Source organism: Calonectris borealis, chromosome 6, assembly GCF_964195595.1.
Source record: "Calonectris borealis chromosome 6, bCalBor7.hap1.2, whole genome shotgun sequence".
Taxonomy (NCBI): Eukaryota; Metazoa; Chordata; class Aves; order Procellariiformes; family Procellariidae; genus Calonectris; species Calonectris borealis.
In genome coordinates this window covers 41,349,121-41,374,749 of record NC_134317.1, presented here as the reverse complement: position 1 = coordinate 41,374,749, position 25,629 = coordinate 41,349,121, and the positions used below count along the sequence as shown (strand labels likewise).

General features: G+C 39.2%; 1 protein-coding gene across 1 annotated transcript in view; it reads left to right on the top strand.

Annotated features, from left to right (window-relative positions):
* The window catches only part of LRRFIP1 (LRR binding FLII interacting protein 1), a 115,481-nt gene that overhangs the window by 80,161 nt on the left and 9,691 nt on the right, over positions 1–25,629 (top strand). Inside the window, exons 11-19 of the mRNA XM_075153904.1 lie at positions 2,123–2,200; positions 10,425–10,457; positions 11,282–11,407; positions 12,767–12,838; positions 14,996–15,166; positions 16,130–16,222; positions 16,710–16,802; positions 17,996–18,088; positions 18,558–18,699. Coding sequence (XP_075010005.1) covers positions 2,123–2,200; positions 10,425–10,457; positions 11,282–11,407; positions 12,767–12,838; positions 14,996–15,166; positions 16,130–16,222; positions 16,710–16,802; positions 17,996–18,088; positions 18,558–18,699 — 901 coding nt within the window. The remainder of the gene's footprint in view (positions 1–2,122; positions 2,201–10,424; positions 10,458–11,281; positions 11,408–12,766; positions 12,839–14,995; positions 15,167–16,129; positions 16,223–16,709; positions 16,803–17,995; positions 18,089–18,557; positions 18,700–25,629) is intronic.

Here is a 25,629-nt window from a genome sequence, read left to right as displayed (position 1 = left end):
AGCCTGTGTATAACCCAGCCTTTCCCGCTTCTCTTGCACGGTCCTGTGGTAATGAGAGAGTTGAAGTATGAGGTTTTTGCCTCAAAGGGAATGGCCTTGTCACAATTACCGACTTACCTGTGGTTATTTTAACGTCTCTGAACCTCATAGCGCTTTTAACGTGCAGAGGGTGTGCCATTTGGGTAGGTGTCCCCAAAAAATGTTTTTGGATGATGAGATGGCAAGTGAATGCAGGGGGCGAGCCTGAAACTGGCCCTACTTGGTCTCAGCTGCACAAGTGGCACTTGCTTCTGTATTCTGCCCTGCAATACACAGAGAGCACCCATGGAATTAATAGGTCCCGTGAAGCATTAATGTGGGACTCACCAGTAGTTTATACTTTTTCCCTGTCATATGTCTCAAGTTTATTCTACATCCTTCTTATGTTAAACATAAAACACCAGTGATGGCGCAAGGCTTCTGTGCTAGAACTAGTTAATAAGAAAAAAAAAAAAAAATTTACTTCAGTGCTTTTTGGTTTTAATTTAGGAATTGAAGTGGCTGTGATTGAAAATAGTTGTAAACTCTGTGCAACACAGTTCTAAATTTTGCGTATTCTCATCTCAGAAATGAAGCTCAGTAGTTCAGGTGCGTGAAGCCAGCGTCACTTCACATAAGACATCAGAGGACATGGCTTGGTCACGTTCTGCCCTGCTTCAGGGGCTTGCTGAGGGCTGTGTGCCTTGGAACGTAATGCTTTGTGGTTAGTAACTAAGCCTATGGTTGTACTGTAGCTGGGGTTATTTCCAGCTTACTCTCTTGTCATTTATTAGTACTTACATTATTTGTAAGCTTAATTTTCATTCATTACTGTGCCGCTTTGTTAGCGTGACTAATGATGCTGAAACAGTCTCCTCCAGTAGCTTGGTGAAGACCTGGCTGTCCCTGTAGCTGAGGAGTCCAGGGGATTCCTGTAGTGGCCAGGTAACTTAATGGAAGAAACCTTAAAAAAAGGACAGAGTACATGCATCTCAAAAGCAGGATAATTCTTTAGATTTTAGTGGTTTTGTATCTGAGAAATAGTCTTAAGCGCCTATAAATAGACTCATAAAGGTCGTTAGCAGTATAGTCTGAGCTGCTGAGAAGAGCAGTTCCTTACGCTGGTTCCGGTTCCAGGACTGCCATGCCTCTTTACAAAGGCTGTGTTCACGATTGCCTCGAGGTGGTGGCAATAGGAAAAACGTCATGTCCAGTAAACCTCAAACTTCTTTAATTCCTCTCCGTTCCAAATGTATCAAAATCTCCCTTTTGTATATGCTTATGCATCTTTCTACAAAATTCATCTAAATACGAGATTGAGTGTGAAGCTGCTACTCTGAAATCTGAAAGTACAGGGAATAATTCTAAAATGCATTTCCAGAATAAGTTTTAGTTCTGTTTCCCTGACACTCTAAACTTTCATTTCCCTTCTCTACTTCCACTGCATTATAACCTCTGGAAATAAAACAGCGTAGACACATTCTTTGTCCTGGTCAGCAACAAGTCAGCCCTGTCTGTTCTGCATCACTGCTTAGATGTTTGCTTTTAAGAAGGACTAAAATACTTTCTTTGGCAGGAGATGAGGACTGCAGGTGCTGGAAAAGCAGGAGAGATACTCAATCTCTGAGATGGTCTCAGTTTTTACTTTAATCACCATGTAGACGGATGTTTCTTGCTTTGGCCTGTGGAGCATGGATTCATTTTATATGTGCACAGTGTTGGAAACATGGGAAGAAGGCTCACCAGAGAACCTCAAAGCTCTTGAAGAGTAGTAGGATTGAGCGTTTTGTATAGAGACTGAGAGTTGTTTACTTGTGACTGGTATCTTAAGATATATAAATAAATCATTAGTATTCTGTCATTCTAAGAATTGGATCAAAACTCTGTTTGGTCTGTCAACTGGAATTACTGCTTGCCTTAATTTTTAAATGAACAGTTGAGGTGTCTGTTCTCTGACTTTCACTGCTATTCCTTTGTCCAGCTGCATGTAATCATTTTTGTAACTAACTTCAGATGTAATTCTCTAAATCCTTTCTCACTTCCCTTCCCAATTCTAATGCTTTTCTCTTTTCTCTGCTTGCTATTCTTGGTTTACCTGCGTCAGCCTTCTGAGTACAGCTGCTACCTTGGTTCAGGATCTCGGGCATCCTCAAGAGCCAGCTCTGCTCGGGCCAGTCCAGTGGTGAGCTCCTCTATTTTTCTTTGTCCCTAAATGCTTTAATTCTTCTGTTCTTCAAGGTGTCTCTTGTACAAAGAGGTCCCTCGTGAGACAGTTTCTTGTGGTATTAATTGGACCTTCTGGGCAGCGCTTAAGACAAAGAAGGGGTGAACCGGATGAGAAATTACAAAACCAAAGTAATTTCTACGCAGATGCACATGTTTTTACAATAGAAGTACCCTTTGGGCTCGTGACAATACTGAATTTTTTCTAAGTTGGGCATAAAGCACATCGGCAAGGGTATTGTGAAAAAGACAGGGTTGTTGATGCTAGTGCCGCATCTCCTTTGGCTGTTAAAATCAGGAGACCCTAAATCTTGCTGCAGTATTCAAGTGGTTTAGTTTCTCTCTATTCAGCAGTATTTTGGTGTTGTGTTGCTGCAAGGCTGCAGGGCTATCCAGAGATTGGATTTGAACATACTTGCTGGACTGTAGATGACCCGGCACTGCAGAGTCTTTAGCACGGTGAAGCGCTAGAAGGATTACACGTACCCGGCGTGTCTGACCATCGTGAATTCCTGAGGAGTCATGGCTGAGCAAGGCTCAAATGCTCAAGGCTTGTCCAACCCCTACCACACCCCGAAGATACGAAGTGATGAGGAGGGTGATACTGTAAATTAACACACGCAACGTGCTTCTCTAGTCGTTAACATCCTATTGCTTTTATTGCTTTGCTGAGTAGCTGAAACTTAAGTGCTGTAAATGTTGCCTTAAGGACTAATTAAAAAGGAGTATCTGGAGAGTCAAAGAAGCTACTACAGCATGCAACCCAGTAAGCTGTAACATGAATGTTTGGAGTGTTCCTCTTCAGTAAACACACACAGTCTGCAGTAAGGAGTTGCTTTGTATCTGATGTCCCTCATCGTGCTGGTTCCCCCTTCAAACGTAGCCTGCGATTGAAAACCCGTGCGCTATGGGTGTTTTCTCCCATAGTTAGAAATGTGCGGTAGGTCTGCATCCTGGTGGTGAAGGTTTCTGAGCTCTCCAGGCAGGGTTACTTCTTGTCCTCAGGCAGGGAATAGGTGAGCCTTTTGATCATCAAGCGAGCCCTCTCCTTCGAAGTGAGAAAAATAAACTGGCTGGAGCAAAAGAAAATTGAACTGATAGAATACAGCTATGTCCTCTGAAGTATTAGTGTTTCTTAAAGACAAGGATACATCCACTTTTTAAAATTAATTTTTTTTTTTTAAAAAAAAAAGTATTTTCATCAGATAATGCATGGCAGCCGGTGAGCTATAAATAAATTGAATTTTAATTAGTCCTTGAATCTGAGTCCCTGAGCTATGAGTTCTTGCAGTATATATCTTACATTAGTAATACTTCTCAAATAGCTTTGCAAACTGAATTTCAGTTATCCCCAAAGCAAAAAATAATCAGAATAATCAGGGATTCCATTAAAGTTCTTTAAGTGTAAGAATTGGGTACCCATACGTTGATGTTGGTTTCCATTATGTGTTTTTTGTATGCAGTCTGAGTAATTCGTGCAAGTTGCTTATGGTAATCACAAAATGCAGCTTGCCCCTCCTGGGAAGTATAGGGGATTTTTTGTCTTTTGATTCCCTGCTTACACTTAGCACTATTTATGTGCAAGTGGCTGGAGATGGTTAGCTGTGTCAGCACCGATGCTGGAGAGGTGCCAAGCTGCATCTGCTCTGCAAGGAGACAACAGGCACTTTTTTATTTCCTTTTTTTTTTCTTTAATTAATGGTTTATTGCAGGGTGTGAAGAGCTTCCGTTATTTCTGTGGCCTTGAAGAAGAGCTGAGAGTTAACGCCGTAGTGGGTCTAAAAGGCACCACTGCAGGGGCTTTGCTTCTCCTAATGCAAGGTAGTACAAGCCTTGTTAACGGGCTGGTGTTGCTCTTAAAAATTCTAATTACTACACGGGGGTCAATGCAGCAGCACCTTGTGATTTTTTTTTTTTTTTTTTTTCTTCAGTATTAAACAGACAACACCTTTTCATGTAACTCACAGTAAGGAATCCCTTGCCTTGTCTTTTACTAACAGAGGATTGGAGGTGTTTTGATAACGTTTCCAGTTGTGTACTTGATCTTGGCAGTAAAGGTGCTGAAATACAAATAGAGCCCTGTCTTCTCAGTGGGCTTAGCAGTGTATCGCTTCCACTCGTTCCCAAAATGTCATCTGCTTGGACTTCTTCTAAAGGAAGAATAAAAATCTCCTTGAATGATGGTAATAACTTATGAGATGAAAAAAGTGGTTGGTTTTGTCTATATCAGTAGCCTACGTTAGAACTGGTTTAATATTGCTAACCCCCAAAACTGAGTTGTTCCCTGCCTTAATGTATCGAACCATATGCTTTCTTGATTCTGCTTTATATATCTTCTGGCATTTACACACGTAAAGATTTGATTCCAAGTTTACTTTTCAAATGGCTGGTGGAGGAGGAAGGAAAAGGGGAGTATCTGTTGGGTTGAAAAGCTGAATTTCCAGCATGCTTATGTCACTTGAGAGTGTGATAGTTTATAAAATCCATGTATTGTAATCATGAGTGCTTAACACTGAAGTTGAATATGATTTTCTTATGATGATGGGTATTATCAGGCAGAAAAACAAAACTGAACTGTTCCCAAACCTGACTAACTATCATATATCTTGAGAATGGAGAATGATTCAATTTAACTTTCTAAATTAAAGCATACAGTATCTTGTTACTGCAGCCCTTAAGTCTCTTCTGAGAGTTGTTTCCCCCTTCTATCACTGTTCATTAAACAGTGAGCAAAAAGCAACAGTAGTTTTCCTGCTGTGCACAGCTTTGCCAGCTTGCGTTCTCCTTTGTGTTATGGTGTTTGTAATACAGTAAAAGCCAGGGAGATACTTCAACACAACGTGTGAATATTTATTTGTCTTTGTATGTATTTTTAAGACTTCAGTGTATCTGCATGGTTTGCTGTTTGATTTTTTTTTTTTTTTTTAATGCAGTGAGTAAACATTTTTCCCATTATCCCCACTAGTAATGATTGTCTGCTGTCCTTGCAGGTACTGCAGATAAGCAAATGTGTCATGTTTAATATTAAAGCATTTTACTCGATATAAAATACAGATCTTAAGACTACTGAGAGCAAACATCAGGCCCATCTGTAGAGATTGAGGTAAACCTTGTGCCTGAGCTAGCGGCATGTTTTGGCTGAGATGGGCTTTTTAATATGAATTGCTGGAATTTTTCTTTTTTTAAAATTAATAAGCTACTAGTGAAAAGCAATTATTTATATATTTGAAATAGACTCAGAATGCAATAGTATTTATCTGAAGATTTTCTGAGCAAAGGAAGGCTAAATAATAGGAGAGGGCACGTTTTGCTGCCCTGAGAAGACGATCTTTCACATTAACTCTCTCCCTTCTTGCGGAGGCTCAGAGAGCAGGCACAAGCAGTCGGCACGCGGCCTGGCCAGGCGGGCTGGTACCGGCAGCAGCGTGATCATCCAAGGCGCAAGACTGAAAATGCAAGTGCCGCTTTGCGAGGGTGCAGTCCTCAGGTTATACATTAATGCACACTTGTGAATAGCTTTTTTCATTTGAAGCAGCTTATTGTGTTCTCACCAGAAATAAAAATGAAGACAATCAGAGTTAATTTTCATGGAAGCAGTTATCAGCATACTCAAGCTTTGCCTCCTCTCCTCTACACTCACAGGTTTACGGTAGGCTTGTATCCTAGCCCAGCCACTAACAGTCTGGGTGTGCTTTTGGCCCCGCCGGAGTGAGGATTTGCAGCAGTGCTAACTTGCATTTCAGAGACTGATAAGTTTGTTTAAGCAATGACGTTTGGCATAACACTCATTCCTGAGCGAGGATACTTCTGACAAATCCACTTTAGACCTGACAAAATTCAGCAGTGGTTTTCCCCTGCTGACTTTTGAAGGCTTATTGCTAATTGCTAATGTTAAGGTGGCTCTCATTGGCAAAACAGGCAGGAACGTTCCTCTGTGTTACTGCCTGCCCCAGCCCTGCTGATCAAACTGGTAAGGTGGGGATTGTAGGAGGGGTTATACTGACTGCAGTACTTCTCGTTTTTTAATTCCAGTTTTTGTAGATACCACCCTGTGTTCAGCACTACCTATTGCAAGAATCTATCTTTGGTGTGGGCCGTATTTCCATTTCAAACTGTGCTGTACTACTTTAAGAGCAGGAAATGATCTTAATCTGATTTGTTACGAAAAAAAAAAAACCTTGCTTTTATGAGAAAGTTGATCTAAGTGCAAGATCTTAGATGGAGCCGAGCCGTGACAGCCACGTACTGAACACACTGAAGTTGTTCTCGTACCCGAGGGTGGTACGCGGCGCTACCCAACTGCAGGCGTTTCGTATTTCCCTTCCTCTCTAGCCTTGTTTAGCAGGCTGGAAGCTGGAAATTGTGCCTTAGTCCTGATTCCTCGATTGATTTAAAGATCTAAATAGGTTTTTTTTCTCTTTACTTGCAGCTGGGGTGTAATGCTTACCTGTCCCAGAGTCTCTGGTCTTTTCAGTAGGTGTTTGAGAGTCGTCTTGTTGGATGCACTGTGGTAGTGCTGCGGGGGCTCTGATTTTGGCCTGGACACTCACCAGTGGCAAAGAGCTTCAAGGGTTAACCTGCTAGCTGGCTGTGGAGTAGAGAAAAATACTTTTTCAAACATTATACTAAAATGTTTTTATTATCTATGAAAAATAGGCGATATAGCCATATATAGACTTGTGGGATGTTTTTGCTCTTGTTAAGTTCCCAGCTGCGGTAAGCCACTGATATTGCTGACATTCTTGTAACACGGCTCTGGATTTATTCCGAAATCGCTGTCAGAAGAGGCTGAACTCTGATCCCATGTACTCATTTTGCAGAGAGCAATCTATTCCCCTTGCCAAAACAAAGATGTGCGTGCTGGAGTTCCTTGGAAAATTGCTTCCTTTTCCTGCTTTTTTTTTTTGCACTCAAGTGCAAATTGTGGAAGTTCCCTTGTGGAAATGAAAAATGGTATAACGTTCTACAAATTAAAGGTCTGGTATCATCAGGTGAATTCCTCTTAAGAGCTCCTCTTCTGGCAAATATTCTGTTAGTCCTTTATATTTTCACGTGGAAAAGTCCCAAAGCCAGTATATTTGTATGAAGGGCTATGCTGAGTATAGTACTGTGAAGGTGGAGAGGTTGTTTTCAGTCCTTTTAATCATTACAGTATTTTTTATTGAATGGTAATACAGAAGGTAAGTATTTTGGCAAGAATTTTGTGCAACTTCAAATAAAAATAACCTTTTTTTCCTGACCTTTCTCTGTTTGATTTCTTACTGGATCAAATGCCAAAGGGCTTGTCGGGGAGCGGGAGAAGGCTGAAAACCCGGAGTTCCCTCTGGTGGCTGAGTGCTGATGGAAAACACGATATATCTTTTTAAAGGAATGATACTGTGAATACATTAATCTAAAGATGAGCAGAATGAAAACTCTATAAAATATTCATCGAAAACAGGCTTCTGTCTTTCTACAAGACACTTTTTACAGCTTTTGGTGTATCACTGCCACATAACCATAAACTTAAATGCTGCTTGTTTCAGGAGGCATCTTTGTAATGGAAGGATACTATGTTAGAATGAGGAACTGGCTTTTCTCAAAACAGATCAAATTTTTAAAAGTTAATATTTAAATATCTTGGTAGTAGTAATCACTGTTTTTGAGGAGAAAATGCTCTGAGTATTCCATTCATGGCACCAAATCGATGTGTGTATGAGGGCAAAACGAGGGAAAATGAAATCTCCTGGCCTTTTTTTTTTTTAACCGCCCCAATTTTAGAAGTTACTTCCTAACTTTGTTTGACTGTGTCCTCTCATAAGCCTCAGAATTATTACAGATTGTTTTGCAATAAACGTGCAGCAAGCTTCACAGGTGTGGTTATGAGTGTGCTGAGCAGAAATGTCCCCCATATCTCACCACATTGTCTTCAACATTTTCCCCTTTGGAAGCTTTTATTTGACTCCTGTGATGCATCATTAAAACAAAATATCAAAATTTACTCCCTTCTTTATCCTACTAAAAACTGAGGTTGCACATTTTTTCAGAAAATAGAGGACATTCTGCAAATGGCTTAAGGAAAACAATATTTCGAGTTGTGCCCTGAACCCATAAGGTAGACTTTGCAAAAGGCTGTACTTCAAATTTCTGGAGATAGATTTGGGTGTGTATGTATACACTAATCTTTGGTAACATGCCAGTATTTACACTGCCACAACTGTCTTGATAAACAGCAACATAGCACTTGGCTGGGCTAGAAGGCTGCCAATACACCACTTGGAGCTGTCTGGCATGAAAATAATAGGCTGTTTGCAAAAGTCACTCCATCTTGTTTATTGGGTCTGAACTGAAGTTATCTGCCTTCATTAGTGACCTTCTCTTATTGCATCCAAATTCAGAGCTCCCCCCCAATACTTGGTGTATTCAGTGTCTTTGCAAAGTTTGTATCTAGTGCTTTAAGTCTGGCTTATTTTACTTCGAAGCCTAAGTCTTAAATTTTCTTAATGCTAATCATTACACTGACAGTGTAATGTCTTGTCAGTGTAAAAAGCTGATTTGTAATAGATACCTCTCAATTCTGGGATTTTTTTCCTAGGATACCATGGGTAATATGAAAAATAATGAGTGGGATCATCCACACATTGCTCTGCGTAATTCAAAGAAAAAAACCCCATGCCAAACGTGAACTGATTGGAAAGAGATGTACTTTTTGAGTGTGTTTTCAATGAAACTTATAAACTTAGCCTCAGCTATGCCCTGCCTTCCCCTGGATCGGATGTCTCCTGATATTTTTTTTTTTTCCCAGTCATTTAAAAAACACTGTTCCCTTTGGCTCTTAGTCTTTTGGGAAACCATCTTGACTGTGGTGCTGAATGTTCCCAGAAGAAGTTGACATGTTCTGGACTCCTTGAGTTCTACTGAGATTTTTCTTTCATTCAGTCCTTTTTAAACTTAGTTCCATTTTAGATGGAGATACTTATAAAAAGATTCCGTTGTGAAATGCTCCTCCCCTCCCGCCAATAGCAAAGTGAATAATGATGAAACACTTGATTTTAAATTTCTGCTCTTGGGAACTTGTATATTTTGTTTGGTTTCAGAGCAGGAAAAAGTTGATAGGATGGTTCTCATCAAGGGAAAAAAAAAAACCTGCTCAGGTTGTATGTGGGTTTTGCTCTGTAACTTTTTTAAAGCATTTAAGCTGTCTGTATCCATGGTAATTTTCTGTACTCCTAAATGCTACTTTGGCTCTGTTTTGTTTCTTCTAGACTAGTCCTAGTACAGGATCTCTCTTCTGAATTAGTAAATTCCAGTGAAGTACTGAAACCATAAAAGAGCTGTTTATTTAGACTTTGAACCCTGATATTTGACTTGAGTGTCAGTTTTTGTAGTCTCAGCCTTGCTTGGCTCTTTGCTTGAAGTCGCAGTCACCTTTTGTCTTGAGCAGAGAACACTTATCAGGGGTTTTAAGCTTTAGATTTCTTTTTTCTCCCCCCCCCCCCCCCCCCCCCCAGTTCTTCTTTCAGGAGCGGTGCAGTCCTTCAAGTCTAACTTGGTCCCTTGCTTTTTGGAATGGGGGAGGATATGCTGGCAGGCTTCAGAGGTAGCCTTTTTTTAGTTAAGGTCCATAAAAAATGTAACTTCAAGAAGCTGGCTTGGTCTGGAAATCTATTGATCTTTCAATTAAAAAACTTACCCTCTACTTAAGTAAGTTGCTATTTGGGGTTCGTTTGAGGGATATTTTTAAATTGTTCTAAAGTAAATAGGAGTAGCTGCGTATGTCAGCACAGCAGTTGCATACAGCTGTTTTTATGTCCAGAGAAAAACTTTAAGTTCATGCCCATGTAGGTCTTTGTATTCTTGCATTGTTAACTGATAGATCGAGTGCCATCTTCATGTTTGAAACATTGCGATGTAGAATATGGAAAAAAGTATTCCTCTGTCTCACTTAATAGACTGAATAGCTTTTTATCAGTAAGTGTATTCCACTTAATTACGTGCTGCTTAGAAATTTGAGGTGAATTGTCCAGCCTTGTGCCTTAGATGCTAGCCAGGACACTGCTGTTCTGAGCGAGCTGGCTGCTTTTTGAGTGGGTAGAAATTGCTAATGAAGTCTTTTACAGGTTTAAGAATTCCCTTTCTGATATCTTACTGCCTTCACTTGTCTTTTATTGTATAATGATTCCCTCTAAATCTTTGTTTTACAGATTGAGGAAAGGCCAGAAAAAGACTTTGAGAAGGTAAGAAGTCAATAGTGCTTTCTTCACGTTCTTTTTGGTAGGTAGAACTCACAGTAAGTGTACAGAAATCTTCTAGAAAGTCCACTGTGGGGCAAAACTTTTGAATTATTGGAGCCTTCTACTACTACATTTTTTTTAAGACAAACTTTTAAACCTCTGTGGTTATTCAGAGGTTAAGTAGTTGACCTTCAATAACAGTTTGCTGAAATTGCTTCAGACTGAGCCACATGAATACTGGTTTTGTTTATTAGATTTTAATTATGGTATTACTTAAAAATAATAATAAAAAAGAGGTGGATACTGCAGTAGTGAGAAATTGGCTTAATGCAGAACCCTCAGTAGTTAATGTGGCTACTGCTGCAGAATAGATAAATATCCATGAAAGGAGAGGAGCTTGAGGGGTAGTCAAAAGCATCCACAAAATCTATTATTCCAAGTTTTGAAAATATCTGGCAAGATGATACTAGCCCCTAAAGACTTTGCCTAATTTAGAATTAATACCTAGAAGCTAAGCCATACAAACTCCTATTTCAGTAGTGTTTAAATACATCTGATCAGCCTTTTCTCATTAGTTTCCCGTGTTAAATCTTGATCTTTTGATTTTTATTCGTAGAAAGTTACATTTTAATCAAATATGCATAATTTAGAAGTTCAAGGGTTGGTGTAATGTGGGTATTTAAAAAAAAACAAAACAAAAAACCCAACAAAAACCAACCAAACAAACAAAAACCAAAAAAATCTCAGCCCCCAAAAAAACCAAACTACAAATCCACAATGTATCTAGAAAAAAAATTATAACCATTTTTAACTGTGTGTGATTGTAGGGAGCACGTACTGTTTCAAGTTTATCAGCAGCTACCTTAGCTTCTCTGGGTGGGACTTCTTCCCGAAGAGGCAGTGGGGATACATCTATCTCAGCTGATACAGAGGCATCTATTAGAGAAATTAAGGTAAGAAATACTTAAAACCAGCATAAATTGTTAGGAATCTGTCTCTTAACTATAGCTCTTTTGATCAAAATGTTTTCATGCCTTGTACTTGATAAATTAATAAACTATAAGATTACTTGAAAGTAGTGCTGATGTTCCCATGACTGAGTATAGAAATTGGCAATTAAGAGTTGGAGCTGACGGGCTAATACTAACTAGGACTGTCCCCTGCATTATTATTAAATAGGCTAATCTTATCTGAAGGATATTATTAAATATGCTTTAGACTTCTTTCGAAAAAAGAAACTGTCTTGTCTCCCCCTTTTGGCAGTTCTGACAAAATGAATCGTGTGCTCTAAATGAAAAGTGAATAGCTTTATTAGAGAGATGCTGCTGGGAAGCTAGTGTGTATTGCAGGAATATTTGGGTAAAGTCCTACAGCATATGATAGCAGATCAGACTGATCATAATAGCCACATCTCATCCTAACCTAATGAAATAGGAAATGGACTCAGTATAGCACACTGATAGGAGGATTGAAATAATGCAAGAAGCACTGCACTTACTGGATGCTGATTTGGGGAGGGGGCTGTATTTTGTAATCCAATTCGGGATTCCATGAAGTTAGACACATTTGAATAGTAAATAGCTGTGCAATCCAGTTCGTATCATTGAGTGCTAGTCTGCGTAGTCCATGGCTAAATTGTTTTTTGTAATCTGTTTTTTAATGCTCCGTTCTGAAGACTATTTTAAAATGGGGAATCTGAATTCTGTTAACTTTCATGCATATGATTTACAACTCTTCTGAAATTACAGCTAGTTAAAACATCTGGAATTTGTATTAGGACCTCAGATACAAGCAGGTCTGTCCCAGCTTCAGCGCTGTAAAACAGCTGAAAGAGAGCCATTTGCTGGTGACCAAGGACAAAAGAGGAGAGAGACTGTGTAATAGGACTTAAAATTAAATCTAGTGTTTTCACTAAAAACAGATGGCTTTCATACAGTCTTTCCTACATCTCTAGTATAGCCTGTGTTTCAGGCTTGCTTTGGCAGCCGTTACCCTTAATACCAGAATTCCTCAAAGGGTGATAATCAGTGAAAGGGGTAGAGAAGGGCTGTGTGGCTGGGGCCTTTAATTGTTGGAGGCTTTGAAGCTGGGTCTGCGTCTTGTCCTTAACGTTGAAGATTTCATTTTTTCCAGTCAAGAAGAGCAGAATTAGCATAAACTTCTAACCAAGGCTTCAGATTAGGATCAGACCACTTAACCTGTGTGGTAGAAATATTTAAGTGAGAACTTTGAATACTTGCTTTTCCCTATCAGCTGCGCTTCTGCCCGTTAGTTTCAGTGGCATCATTCACCTTTCTCACCGTTTCCCTCAGGATATCTATGAGTTAAAGGACCAGATTCAGGATGTAGAAGGCAAATACATGCAGGGACTGAAAGAAATGAAGGTACTGGTTTACTGCAGACTGGGAGCGTGATCATTAACACCAGCTAAACGTTCAGAGAGTCAGTGTGAGACCTAGATCTGACCTTGCATGCTCTCACCTGGGAGGGGCTGTAAATTGTGTGAAGAGCATTTCATTAACTGGAAAAGTATCTGTTCTGACCTCGATTGTGGTGAGAGATGCTTCCATATAACTGAAAGGCTGCTGATTACTATTGCATGTTGTCTTTGCTGTTTTGAGAAGGTAGTCATTTTGCTAGCAAATTAAAATTATTAAAATTTTATAGTTTCCTAATCCAGGAAGCCTTGCAATATTGGAAGGTAAACTAAAACTCATGTCCTACAGTGCTATGAAAAATCAGAGTTTAAAAGCTTGTATGTTTTTGTTTTGATAAGGTCCAGCATGCCTTTGGAAAGTTGTGCATGTGAGGTGGTGGCTATCGTTTTGGTTTCATATTTAGATCATGGAAGACAGCCTTAAACAATTCTTGTAACAAACCTTCATGTAACAAAGCTTGTTACGTGAAGAATGAATGCTCACACCAGTTGGCACTGGCGCTTACCGTTTTCATGAAGCCGTAAGTGATTTTTGGTGCAACAACTAACTTGTGCATCTGTGTACCGCCACCTCATCAGTGAGCAGCAACGTCAGCTGCATTTTTTGGAAAAATGTATGTAGACATCCAGGCATATAATGCAACATTTATCAGTATTAATTGCTGACTGTGTTATCAGCTCAACGCTGTAACAGGTGAAGATGCTGCCATTTTAAGTGAGTTCTCAATGGAAAAAGAGTAATTTGTCCCTTTTTGTGTAAAAGCTGTTTTTTTCCCTGATCACTGTGTGGCAGGTGTAGCAAAATAATCCCACTGCATAAAAAACGTAGGTAATTTTTCAATTCGTGTCCCTTAGACTGCCTTTTGTGGTGATTTGTACCTAAACCGCACTGCTTGATGCTAAGAAGACAAAACGTAGCATGCAGAAGGACTGGTGCAGCAACTACCTTAACTTCTTACTTGCATATACTTCCTTTCCAGCTAATTTCTGAAATTTAATCCTACCACTGTTTCCAAATCCTGGCTGCTTTCCTTTCCTTGGTATTTCTCATCCTTGGGCTGGAAAGTGAGCCAAAACACAGTTTGTGTTTGGAACTGTACAAATTCATGTCCTTAAAGACAAATTCTTTTATTTGTCAGTAGAAATGTAAACTAAACTGATTCAAATTTAATTTTGTCGTCATCTCACTACTATATCCCCAGTTCTTTTGACTGAATGAAAGGGGAAGTATATGAAACTCACCTGTGCTTTAGATTAGCAGTTATTAGAAGTACTTAAGTTCTGAGAGAAATCGCTTGATCTGTAAACTAAAATGTTGACATGAGTGTCTTCCTTGTTTGCATATTTGCACTGTTTTGTTTATGTAACTCTTCTTGTTTCTCATTAAAATGAAATACTGCAAAGTTTGCTGCACAACATGGAAAATGATCCTGATCTTTATTTTGCCATCATCCGTTATTATAAGTACTTCAGTATCTTATATTCAGGTCAAGTTGACAGGAGGGATTTTCGAGACCCTGGGAATTGTATCTTACAGAGGAAATTTGTAAAGAAGGGATATGATATAGGAAACCTAATGAAAAATGATACATCAGGTCACAAAAGCTGCAGCTTTTTCATGGCAAATTCTAATTCCTGAGTCAGTGTATGTAGTGGTTCCCACACTGCAAGGATCCCTGAAATTTGTGTGAAGTGGCTGTCAAACTGCCTTAATTTAAGACCTAAGATCATCTAAAATGATCTTAAATCAAGGCCAGTTTACCTTTAAAAAAAAAAAAATTCCGACTTGTCATCTTCAGCAGCTGCTTTGAGCTGCCAGCGTGCAGGGGCAGGGGGAGGAGGGAGAAGGAAGAAAGCTCTGAGAAGGCAGAAGCTGAAGCAGCAGAGAACAGGAAACATTTTATCCGTCCTGAGGTAAGGTTCCTTGCTTGTCAACAGAAGCCTGGTGGGAACACAGGGGAGGTTATCCTTACCTGGGGACAGTTGGTAAGCACACTGGTTTCTGTAGGAGTACGTGGTTTAGTGCTTAATTTTCTTGCTCAAGGGCTTGGTTGGCAAAGTGTGTTTATAACTGACTCTGACTCTGGTGGCTTATTCTTTGCAGGACTCTCTAGCTGAAGTTGAAGAGAAATATAAAAAAGCTATGGTGTCAAATGCTCAACTAGACAATGAAAAAACAAATTTCATGTACCAAGTAGATACCCTGAAGGATGCGCTCTTAGAGTTAGAAGAACAGCTGGCCGAATCCAGGCGGCAATATGAAGAAAAAAGTAAAGTATGTATGTAGCTATGGCATTAAATTTAACAGGGAAAGATTGCGGGGAGGGATGCGGAGACCTTCGGGAGGAGGCAACCAAGTTGCTATTCAGGATTTTAAATAAGTTATTGTTTTAGTTACTGTTAAAGCAAGTGGAATAGCAGCATATTATGTGGTTGTGATCATACGAATGGGAATCTTTCCTAAGTTTCTGTTTTACAAAGCAATTTCTGAAGAAGTGAAGAAATGTTTTACATGGCAAGGCTATATTGATATTATCACGTGTCCTGTTATATTCCATCTTTAAATTCAAAGGCTTTGTTCATAATGACTTCTAGAGGATTCGGGTTTTTTTCTTCTGGAGTATTTTTACACATAAAGCTCTCTTCAGAAGGCCCGTGGGAGAGCTGTGCAGTTTATATAGTTAAGGCAGCCACTTGGTTGAGAATTGAATTAAGTTTTACATTAATTCAGCATCTGACAGCTAGTGAGTTGGTGTTAAATAATAAAGCTGTGACTTGTGTTAGTTTTTTCAGAACTGGCTCTTTAGCTTGGGGCATTTGACTATAGTGCACTTCAAAACACACAGTTCCTGGAAGATATGGTTTTTTTTTTTTTAAGTCTGCAATGTCTAGCTAACTTTTAGTACACAGTTATGTGGAAAGAGTGGGTTAAATTCCCATCCATTCATCTGTGAAGTCTGTAGGACTTGAGTGTAAAAGCTATTCACTGCCAGCCTGCTGCTCAACTTATGAAACTGGCTGAATGATGTCTGTCACTTCTATATTTGATGGAGTAATAGTTTCTTGGAAAAAGGACAAATAAGATAAAAATTGTACTCTTGTGGGATTTTGATTAGAGGAATATTCAAGAATTGCATTGCACTAAGCATTTTTTTTGTGGTTGGGCTTATTTTCTCCTTTTTTCATGGGATGCTATTTTTGATCAATAAAAATGTCATGAATATTTCATTATTCATAGGAATTTGAGAGGGAGAAGCATGCTCATAGCATATTGCAGTTTCAGTTCATGGAAATCAAAGAGGCTTTGAAGCAAAGAGAAGAAATGCTTGCAGTAAGTAATTTTTTTTTAATGGTTTCTTTGATTGGTATGTTCCCAGTTAGCGGTAGGAGTGTAGAAGGTGAGGCATGGAGAATTTTATTCCCTACTCAAGTTTCTCACCTGAAGAAATACTAGTGTTTCAGGCCAAACAGGTTCAGAGCTGACTAATAGAAATAGTACTTTCATAAGTATTATCTGAAGTTGGACTTCTTTTTTGCCTCGTAATACGAAATAAGCTGTGTTTTAGACAGCTGTTTGTGGAGATGCAGAGGAAACCGATGGAACTGTCCAACTTTGTTGCAAGTCATCTTGTGGATAGTAAGATTGTCTTCAGGAGTGTAGGTTTAATTGAGGTGTCAGAAACTGTGAAACTGTGCATGTAGATACTCTTTTACTTTAGCACCTGACTTTTTTCACTCTTTGGCATCACTGCAATCTTAACCTTCTTTGTTAACCTGTAACCTGCTTTCTGTCTTCTTGTTTTGCTCCTGTCTCTCAGGAAATCCAACAGCTGCAACAGAAACAGCAGAGCTATGTCAGGGAAATTTCTGATCTTCAGGAGACAATAGAGTGGAAAGACAAAAAAATAGGGGTAGGACTGTCAACTCCCGAAATGTGTTCAGAGTGGCACTGTCATTCTCCAGCTGATCCTGCTTTTGCAAAACCTTATGAAGAAAATCCTCCTTAGTGACTTTGCTTGGTGTGGCTGTCTTACTATATTACCAGTGAACTAGCAAATAGCAGATTTTGTCCTTGGCCGGTATCATAAAATCCAAGAAAAACTTAGCAGCTGGTCTGATTTCAAAACCTAGGGTAATTTATTTGCTGTGGCGCACCATTTCTATTTGCCATATTGGGAAAGGAAGTGCTATTTATAATGCAATTCCATCAGCACTGAATTTTTGCTTATTCAGATTTAATCTGCGGACTGAGCAGAAACTGGAGTGTGATACAGAAGCAATAGAGCTATTTATAGGCTATTAGGATGAAAGCCTCTAACTCTCCCTTGCTTCTAATCCCTTCCCACCACCCTCTATCAAAGCCAAATGGAAACCCACTCTTAAATAAAAGCATGGCTTTCTCTTTTAATGATGAGCACTGAAAGACTTTGTGAATACAGAAGGAGAAAGGAATCTGGCAACTTGCCCATGCTTGCGATGTCCAATAACTTGTGGCAATTTGAAACTCAAAGTTTTCTGATTTTTGTTACTGTTCTCTTTGTGTATTTATATAGAAATATTGGGGGATTGAGTAGCAAAATATGCATTTGCGCATGGTACATCCCAGTCTAAAGGTGACTTATTGGCAGCTTTCAAATTAACTGAAATGTACTGCACCCATGATGGTAACCCATGGAATAAAAAGACTATTAAAATCTGCTGGGCATGTTTTCATGCCATTCTGTTAACACATGGGAATTGCACTATGTCTTCAATGTGCATGTTGAAGTAATATGGATATGAATGAACTTGTCTAGCAGATAAGAATGAAAAGTGGATCCTCATTTGAAGGATCCCTAATGAAGGATTGGGCTCTGAATGTCTTTAGTAGGAATTCCTGGTTATTGAATAAGCTGTGCATTTCTTGGATTTGAAGTTTATCTGTGTGTATGTAAACTCGGTTCTTTAATCTGTAAACTTTAACCTTTTTCATACATGCCGCTTCCATAAATCTCTGAATATCTTAAATCTGCTCATTCTTGTTTACACTTGCTTTTCATGGTCTTTACTTGTCTCCCTTCCTTTCTTCACATCTTCTTGCCCTCTGTCTGTGTTGGGAACTCAGGCGTTAGAGAGGCAGAAAGATTTCTTTGATTCCATAAGAAGTGAGCGGGATGACCTTAGAGATGAAGTGGTTGTGCTGAAGGAGCAACTGAAGGTATGCAAGAGGAATAAAAGAAACTTATATTCAACTGTTGACCTTTTCCTCCTGTATATTTTTGCAGAAAATTTTAATTAGCTCAGCAGCAAGAACTCTACTTTCATGTTGCCTTTAAGTTGCCGTTTCAGGAATTTTCTATATAATGTCCTTCCCCCTAGTGCTGACTGTGAGCCCGTAGTATAGGCTGTAGTATTAAGTAGTTGCTTTTGTAGGAGATGCTTCTCCGAGGAACATTCTACGCAGCAGATTTATATTTAAAAAAAAAAAAAGAGCTGGGATCGCATGCTGTCTATCATAATGGCTAAACTGATAACTGTAATATTCTGTGCTCTTTTCTGACTTCCAGCCATGTTTAATGGAACGATTGAAGCAATTGTTTATTCAGAATATCAAGGATGAGAACACTTGAACAATCCTTCCCTTTCTGAGCGGTAGGCTCTAAAGCATTGCTTTTGCTTCTCCGCAGAAACATGGAATAATCCCAGACTCTGAGGTAGCCACCAACGGGGAGACATCAGACATTCTTGATAACGAGGGACACTTGGATTCTCCCAACATTGTTCCAGGCACAACTCAGGCATTAAAGACAGGAGGGGAGGGGACGCTAGGTAAGTGCTGTATGTCCTTTCACATCTTCCCATCTGTCTGTCCATTCATTCATCTTTGCTTGGAGTTTGGGCATTTGTTAGTGGGACAATTAACACATCACGCAGCATGCTACCTGTCGAATCACTTTCTATGCATTTTTCTGCTTAATATTTATTATCACTTCAAGTATGTTGTGCAGTTTCCTGCAAAGGCAGACTTCATTTCCCATTCAAGGCGACAAAGGACAAGAATACAAATAAATACATTACAGATAAGTAGCAATCATTCAGATGACTATTTAAACCCTGAATTTGAAAATTGTCCCAGAATAATCCTACTGTTGTTCAATATTTTTCTGCACGTATCTTAAAGAATCAGGAAAAAAGCATTTTAGTTTCCCATAAAGAACTGGTATGTTGGTTCATGTATATTCCTGAGAACTGTAAGTGTCTGCTGAACAACAGTGCTGGGCACTGTGAAGACACACTAACGTATCAATTCATTGTTCTTGGTATCCTGTACTATTGAGCAGTTAATATTAACACTTCAACATTTTTACTTGTTATAACAGTATTAACTCTGTTAAATTCAAAGAATATTAACTCTGAGATGGATAGTGTTAGGAAGGAGAAATCTGGTTGGCAAAAACATTCTCCTTATGCAGTTGTGATAAATGGCTACTCAGAGAACTTTTATACTAGTGGAAAGAAAGGAAATAATAGATTTCTTTTTTTTTTCCCTCCTGTTTTTGTTCTAAATGAACATACTAATAAATAGTAACAGGCAGCCAACTGTTGCAAGAGCAAGTTATCTTGCTTTTAGCTGTTGGCTGCTTTTTCCTCACTCAGTTTTTTTGTGTGGAAACAATCTGGAACACCAAAACCAAGGTAAGGGTATATTTTTAAATGTAATATGTTTTCTCTCCTTATTCTGTTGTTTTTGGAAACAGGTACAACATAGACCCAAAAGCTAACTGCTGAAACCACAAACACTGTTGTTCAAGTCTTGCTTCTAAGTATAAGTTGAAGAAAAACTGTTACAAAAAAAAAAAAAAAAACAAAACCCAAAACGACAGAGGTCCCCATCCCTTTGGGTGGATGAAGTGGCTGTAAGGGGCACGAAGTACCTGAGCTTTGGTCTGTGTTGGTAATGTTAAACAGCTGAACCATTTGCTTGCCAATCAGATTTTATGTTCAGTGTTTGTCATATACACTGATGATGCCTGTTTATGATACTTAGGAGTAAAATATTACTGAACAATCCTTGATTACTTCATTATAATGGCATCAGACACACACTCTTGCATGCATAGAATGGTGTTAGGGTTAAAGTTGTAGAGAATATTGCTGAGAAAAAATAATCTTACTGTTAGTGTTACATCTGCAAGGATATTACTGTTAAATTGCACTGCTTGAAACAGTTGTTCTCATGTACAAAAGCTGTAATTCACACAGCCAAGAGCATAAATCTTTTACTCTACAAAAACGCAAGCCAGCACCAGAGACTTCTTGCTTTGAGAGGGTGGTGGTGAATTTCACTGATCAAAAACCCCGGACCCTTACTAATTCAATTGCTGCTTTGCCTCACGTAATTGGCAAAAGCTGATCTTTTATTAACCTATTCTTTGATTCATTCTCTTTCGGGGTTTAAGTGGGGAGGTAAGTGCTGTGGTGTGGTCCCTTCAACTTTCTCAATGGTCTTTTAGGCAAAGCCAATGAAGTGGACATGAAAAATGAGATTTTGGAGGATATGGGGAAAAGAGAAATCTTGCAGAATACTGAGCGTGAGGAACACAAAGAGGAGTCTGAGGAGCAGGAAGTACAGACATTGCATGCTGATGAAAATGCAAAGGCAGAAAAAATGGTTGAAGACCGTGATGCCCTGTCAACAGCGATGTTACCAGATAGCAGGTTTACAGAACAAATTCAAAGCCTTACAGAACATGTATCAGGGAGCGCTTCTTCAAATGATGATAGTGACACAGATGATTTGAGAAAGGAGGTGGAGTCCGCAGGCACAGCACTCCAACAGCCTGTTAGTACTGGGGCTGAACACTGTGATTTAAATGCAAGGACAAATGAGAATTCGGAGGTGGGCTCTCTGCAAGGTCATCGGATTTTTGAGACTCCTCAGGAAATGCCTAGCGTCTTAGGTACAGAGCACAAACTGGAAAAAGCTGCACCCGAACAGGAAGAACGAGAGGATTTTAAAACTAGCCATGCCCTGAATGATAATGAAATGGATCAGGAAGCCGACATTACAAATGAGAGCCGTGAGTTGGTTTCTGACCAGGCAGGGCTACCAGAGGTTGCAGTAGCAGGCTCGTTTGGTCAAGAGGTAAATGTGGAGTGTCACGCTGAGGGACTCCAGCACTCAGAAGAAAGTGCTGAAAAGAAGGTTACAAATGTCTTGGAGGAAAAGCTTGTTGAAAGCAAAGACTGCACTGATGGAAGAATTGATAGAACAGGAGATGACAGAGCTGAAGAAGAAAATGAGGTTGGGAACACAGTTCAGGGTCAGATAAGGGAAAAAGAGTGTGTGGGGCTGGAGGGGAGGGAGTCGTGTGAACGTGGTGTCCCAGCAGATACAAGTGAAGAGGAAGGTGAAGGAGATGAGGCACGCATGCAACTAGTTTCTTCAGAGGGCAGTCCTTCAGCATCATCAGAGGAACAAGATAAGCAAGATAAAACTGAACTTGAAAATGCTACGGCTGAGAAGGATGGACAGAAGGAAGTATTAGTAGAAGAGTTGGAGATGTGTTCAGATTTTGCAGAAACAGGCGAGCAAGATAAGGCATCTGTGGAGGCTGGAGGCAGTATTACTGAGGTAAAAAGAAGTGTGCTGCAGCAGGCAGAGCCAGGCACGGATGTTGTGAAGGAGGTGACGACTCAGGAAACCAGTTTAGACCCAAGTCTTTTAGATGACAAAATTCAGGAGTCAGAAGTGGAAATAGAGGATGAGCCTGGGAAAGGAAAGGAAAGTAGGACAGAATGGGTAGAAGATTTAAAGCCAAAGGTAGAAGATCAGACAGTTCAGTGTAGTGAAGAAACAACAGGTGATACAGTGGGAGAGAAAAATACTCCTTCAGAAGCGCAGAATGTAGTTAAACAAGAGGAAGGTGAATCTGAAGAGGAGTCAACTGTACATGGTAGTGTAACTACTGAAAACAAAGTTGATAAAGAAACAATGAAAGAAAATGAGAAAGAGTTAGAGCTTGCAGACCACCATGGTGGTGGATTTGCTTCTGAGGAAGATGCAAATAATTCCCTTGCACAGAAAGCTGAGCAGGATGAACACGTTAGTGAACAAGTTAAATTGGAGAGTGAAGCAGAGGAAAGACTGGAAGATGATGGTGATGCATTTGATTTTGATGAGGAGTCAAAACAGATACTAGAAACTGATGAAAAATGTGATGGAGAGAAAGCTGATACACAGAAAGGAGAGGGTGATAGAGCAAATGATGCTGTCCGAGAAAATCCCCAAACAGACGAAGCTGGAGAAAGAACAGAAAAAGTAGAAACCAAGGACGCCTTGACTGAAGATGACAGCTTGCAGCATAAAAAAGGAGGTGAGCCTGAAGAAACAGGGCGCTTGCAAGGGGAAGCATCATGGAAAACTGATGAGAAGACTGATGTGATGGAAGATGAAATCAAAGCATCAGATTCTAATAAAGCAGAAAAAATACCAGATGAAAATGTTTCAGAACAGGATTTGGAAAGTGCTGGCAATAACAGGGATGAAAGCAAGGAGGATTTGCAGGGTGGTAGAAGGGGTAAGGGTAAATCCAGAGATGACTGCACAATATCATAAGTTCAGAATCTCAAGACTACACGAGTTACATGCCGTTTGATCAGTCCCAGTACAGAAGCATGCACTTTGCACAATACATCAGACCGTAGGAATACTCTTAAGGTTTTTTCTTTATAGGTAACTCTCATCATAATACAATGTTACGTAGGTGGTAATGATGCAAGTATTAAGTTATTCACTGACGTATCTAGCCACAAGAAATTGTGCGTGGGTTTGGTTTTGCTGTGTCTCAGGTTTACAGTTTATCACCAAAAGAGCAAGCTTCACAAATCAATTATCAGACTATCTTGCAATTAAAGTACTTTTAGTGTGGATAACTGCTACTGAGGAATTTCTATATGAAATTCTTTTTTTTCCCCTAGTCTAGATGATAGATGTCTTGAATGTACTTACGTGCATTGGACCTTTGTGAACTCATGCGCATACTTATGTGTACTTAGACGCATTAGATCTACAGCGAGTACATTAACACTTCATGAAGGAACTCAGTAGATGAGCAACACTGATCTGATGTTGAAACTTCTTTCTGAATGATTAAAGCCTAGGAACCAATTTATTTGTTTACTATGGAAAATTACTCTCATTCCACTCTGTGTGTATTTCTAATATGGTCATATTCCAAAACATAGTTAGATCACTGTGAATCTGCTTTGTCTAAACACTTTGGAAGAACAATATTCAGTTTGAAGAAAGTGCAACATACAGGTCTTAGTTTGCTAAAAGGAATAAATATATACATGTTTACTTCATCTAGGCACTTTGGACCACAGTAGGCCTTTTACACCATGTCTCACATGGGTTTTTTATTTTTTCTAAAGAAAGTGTCAATACACACTGTAATGTGTGCTTAGGTTTGCTATCAAGTACTGTCTAGCTATGAATATATAAAATATCTATTTTTCCAAGAAGATTTTTGTTTAAAATTGCATTTCCTTACTGCATTATATTTTTTGCAAACTATGATTCTGAAGGAATGTTTTTATCTCTGAAAAATTCTTTCCTCTTCCTTTCTGGAAAGAAGATAACTTTGCATGTCTTAATTCTTGTTGGATACCAGACCATAGACGATTGTTGTTCTGTATACTAGCCCCCATGCCTTTTTGAAAAGCTGGATTGCTTTGAATTGATGGCATAAATTAGACACTTTGACTCCATTGGTATATTTCTTCTTGCATCTTTGCTAGTGCTTGGGAGGAAAAGCATGTTTTGCATAATTAAAAAATCATTTAAAGTTGTTTTAAGCAATGAACGCAAGGGAATGCAAGTTGAGGAGTTGGGGCGGGGGGGCTATGGAAGGCTGTATTTGTGTTGATGTTACAAAGTTGATGGAGTAGAAACAGACTGCAAAATTTCAAGATGTATATCAAAATGTACTGAGCTGTATATAATTGAAATAAACATATTTTATACTTTAAATTGCCTGTCCAGACCACTGTTTATAAACCTGCTTAAATATTTATTTAAATTATATAATTTCAAAAACATTTTTTTGCAGCTTTCTTTGTTGAATTTATCACGTTGTGCTATGTAGCTAGAAAAGCTATCTTACTAGGAATGGGCAGCCTTGGTGTTTGAGGACCTTTAATATGTGATGGCTCCCGTAACTATAAACCTATAACAGGACTGTAAACCTGTAACTTTCATATGGCTTCTCTCCAACTTACAACAGTTCCAGTATGGTTTCTGTAAGTATTAGCAGTTGTTCTTCTTAAGGGTTTACACTAAATGCTAATCTAAAAAGTCATAGATCTTAAAAGCATCTCTTCTTACTATGTATCAGTGTTTGTTTAAAGATTTGTCTCTGCTATACTCACAACTGTAATATGTGGTTTAATGTTGGAAGTACTTTATAATGTTGGAAGTACTTTAAATATATTTATATTTAAATGTTAAATACACTTAAATATATAATTAAATGTGCTTGTCAGGCTTCACCTATAGTTGTGGATGGATCTATAAGCAACTCTGTGTTAAATTAGGCACATGCCAGCATTTCCTGTATTTTTCATGTGAGTTTGTTTCTAATAGAAGTCCTTCTGGATGGTTGAAGGAATAAATGGTGAGCTGTTTTTAACTGGCTTTTCCACTTCAGAAAACAAAGCATGTGTAAGAGAAGTCCTTTTTAAAGCCAAGTCATGGAAGGAGAAACAATGACAACTCTAGTCTTAACCAACTGTCCATGTACCAGCTTTTCTCCCACAGTAACTGGCCAGCTCTCAGTGAAGCTAGGGTAGGAGTAGGAACATGGACAGGCAATGAAGAGTAGCTGATGTACTGTAAAAATCCATTCTTGCACATGAGCTGTTTGGTACCTCTGTTGGCAGCTGGTCCCTCACTTCTGGAATTGGGCAAGTACCGTGGAGGAGAAAGTCAATGGTGTCCTTTACCTCTTTGGTTTTTTGCTTGACTGTATGCACATCTTGGAGATAAAGGGAACTGCGAGATGTTACATTCCAAATTTAATAATTGAAATACTATATGCCAGCCAGCATTTGAGTGAAATGTGTGCCGTAAGAGGGGAGGGGACAGTGTCTCAGGAGGAATTCCCTAGAATATGCATCTTTTGTAAAGTTACACAATGGAAAACTGTTTCTGGCGTTTTCCCTGCGGTATCTAACAGATACAAGATAAGATCTAGCTTGTCCCTTTCATTGGTTTTGAATTTCAAAGACAGCAAAATATCAGAATCAGCCTTCTCTTGAAGTCTACCATGAAACCAAGGAATCATGAGATGAACTAACATCAAGATTCATATTTGCTGCTATTATGTTACCCATTTTGTTTTGAGCAGGGACAGTCTGCTGATGTGTGCTGCAGTGAGCACCACTCTCCGTGTATAAGACTCTTGTCTTTCAGAATAGCTCCATAGCTCCAAATGCTCGCTGGGTTTTCTGTTCAATACCTAGTGGCACATGTAGCCTTTAGCCCAGGTTTGTGCATTACTGTGAATTCAGAGCTAGCGTGAAACACTTTCAAAAGCAGTAGGTGAAGAAACTTTTTTTTCCCCCTTATGCAGCAAGTAATAGTGAAAGGCCTTCGTCAATATTTCCTTTATTATGGGAAAAGAACGGTCTTCCTGTCTCCCTTAACATCAGTATTACAAGCTGGTGTCTTCCAAATCCTATGCTTATTCACTGTCC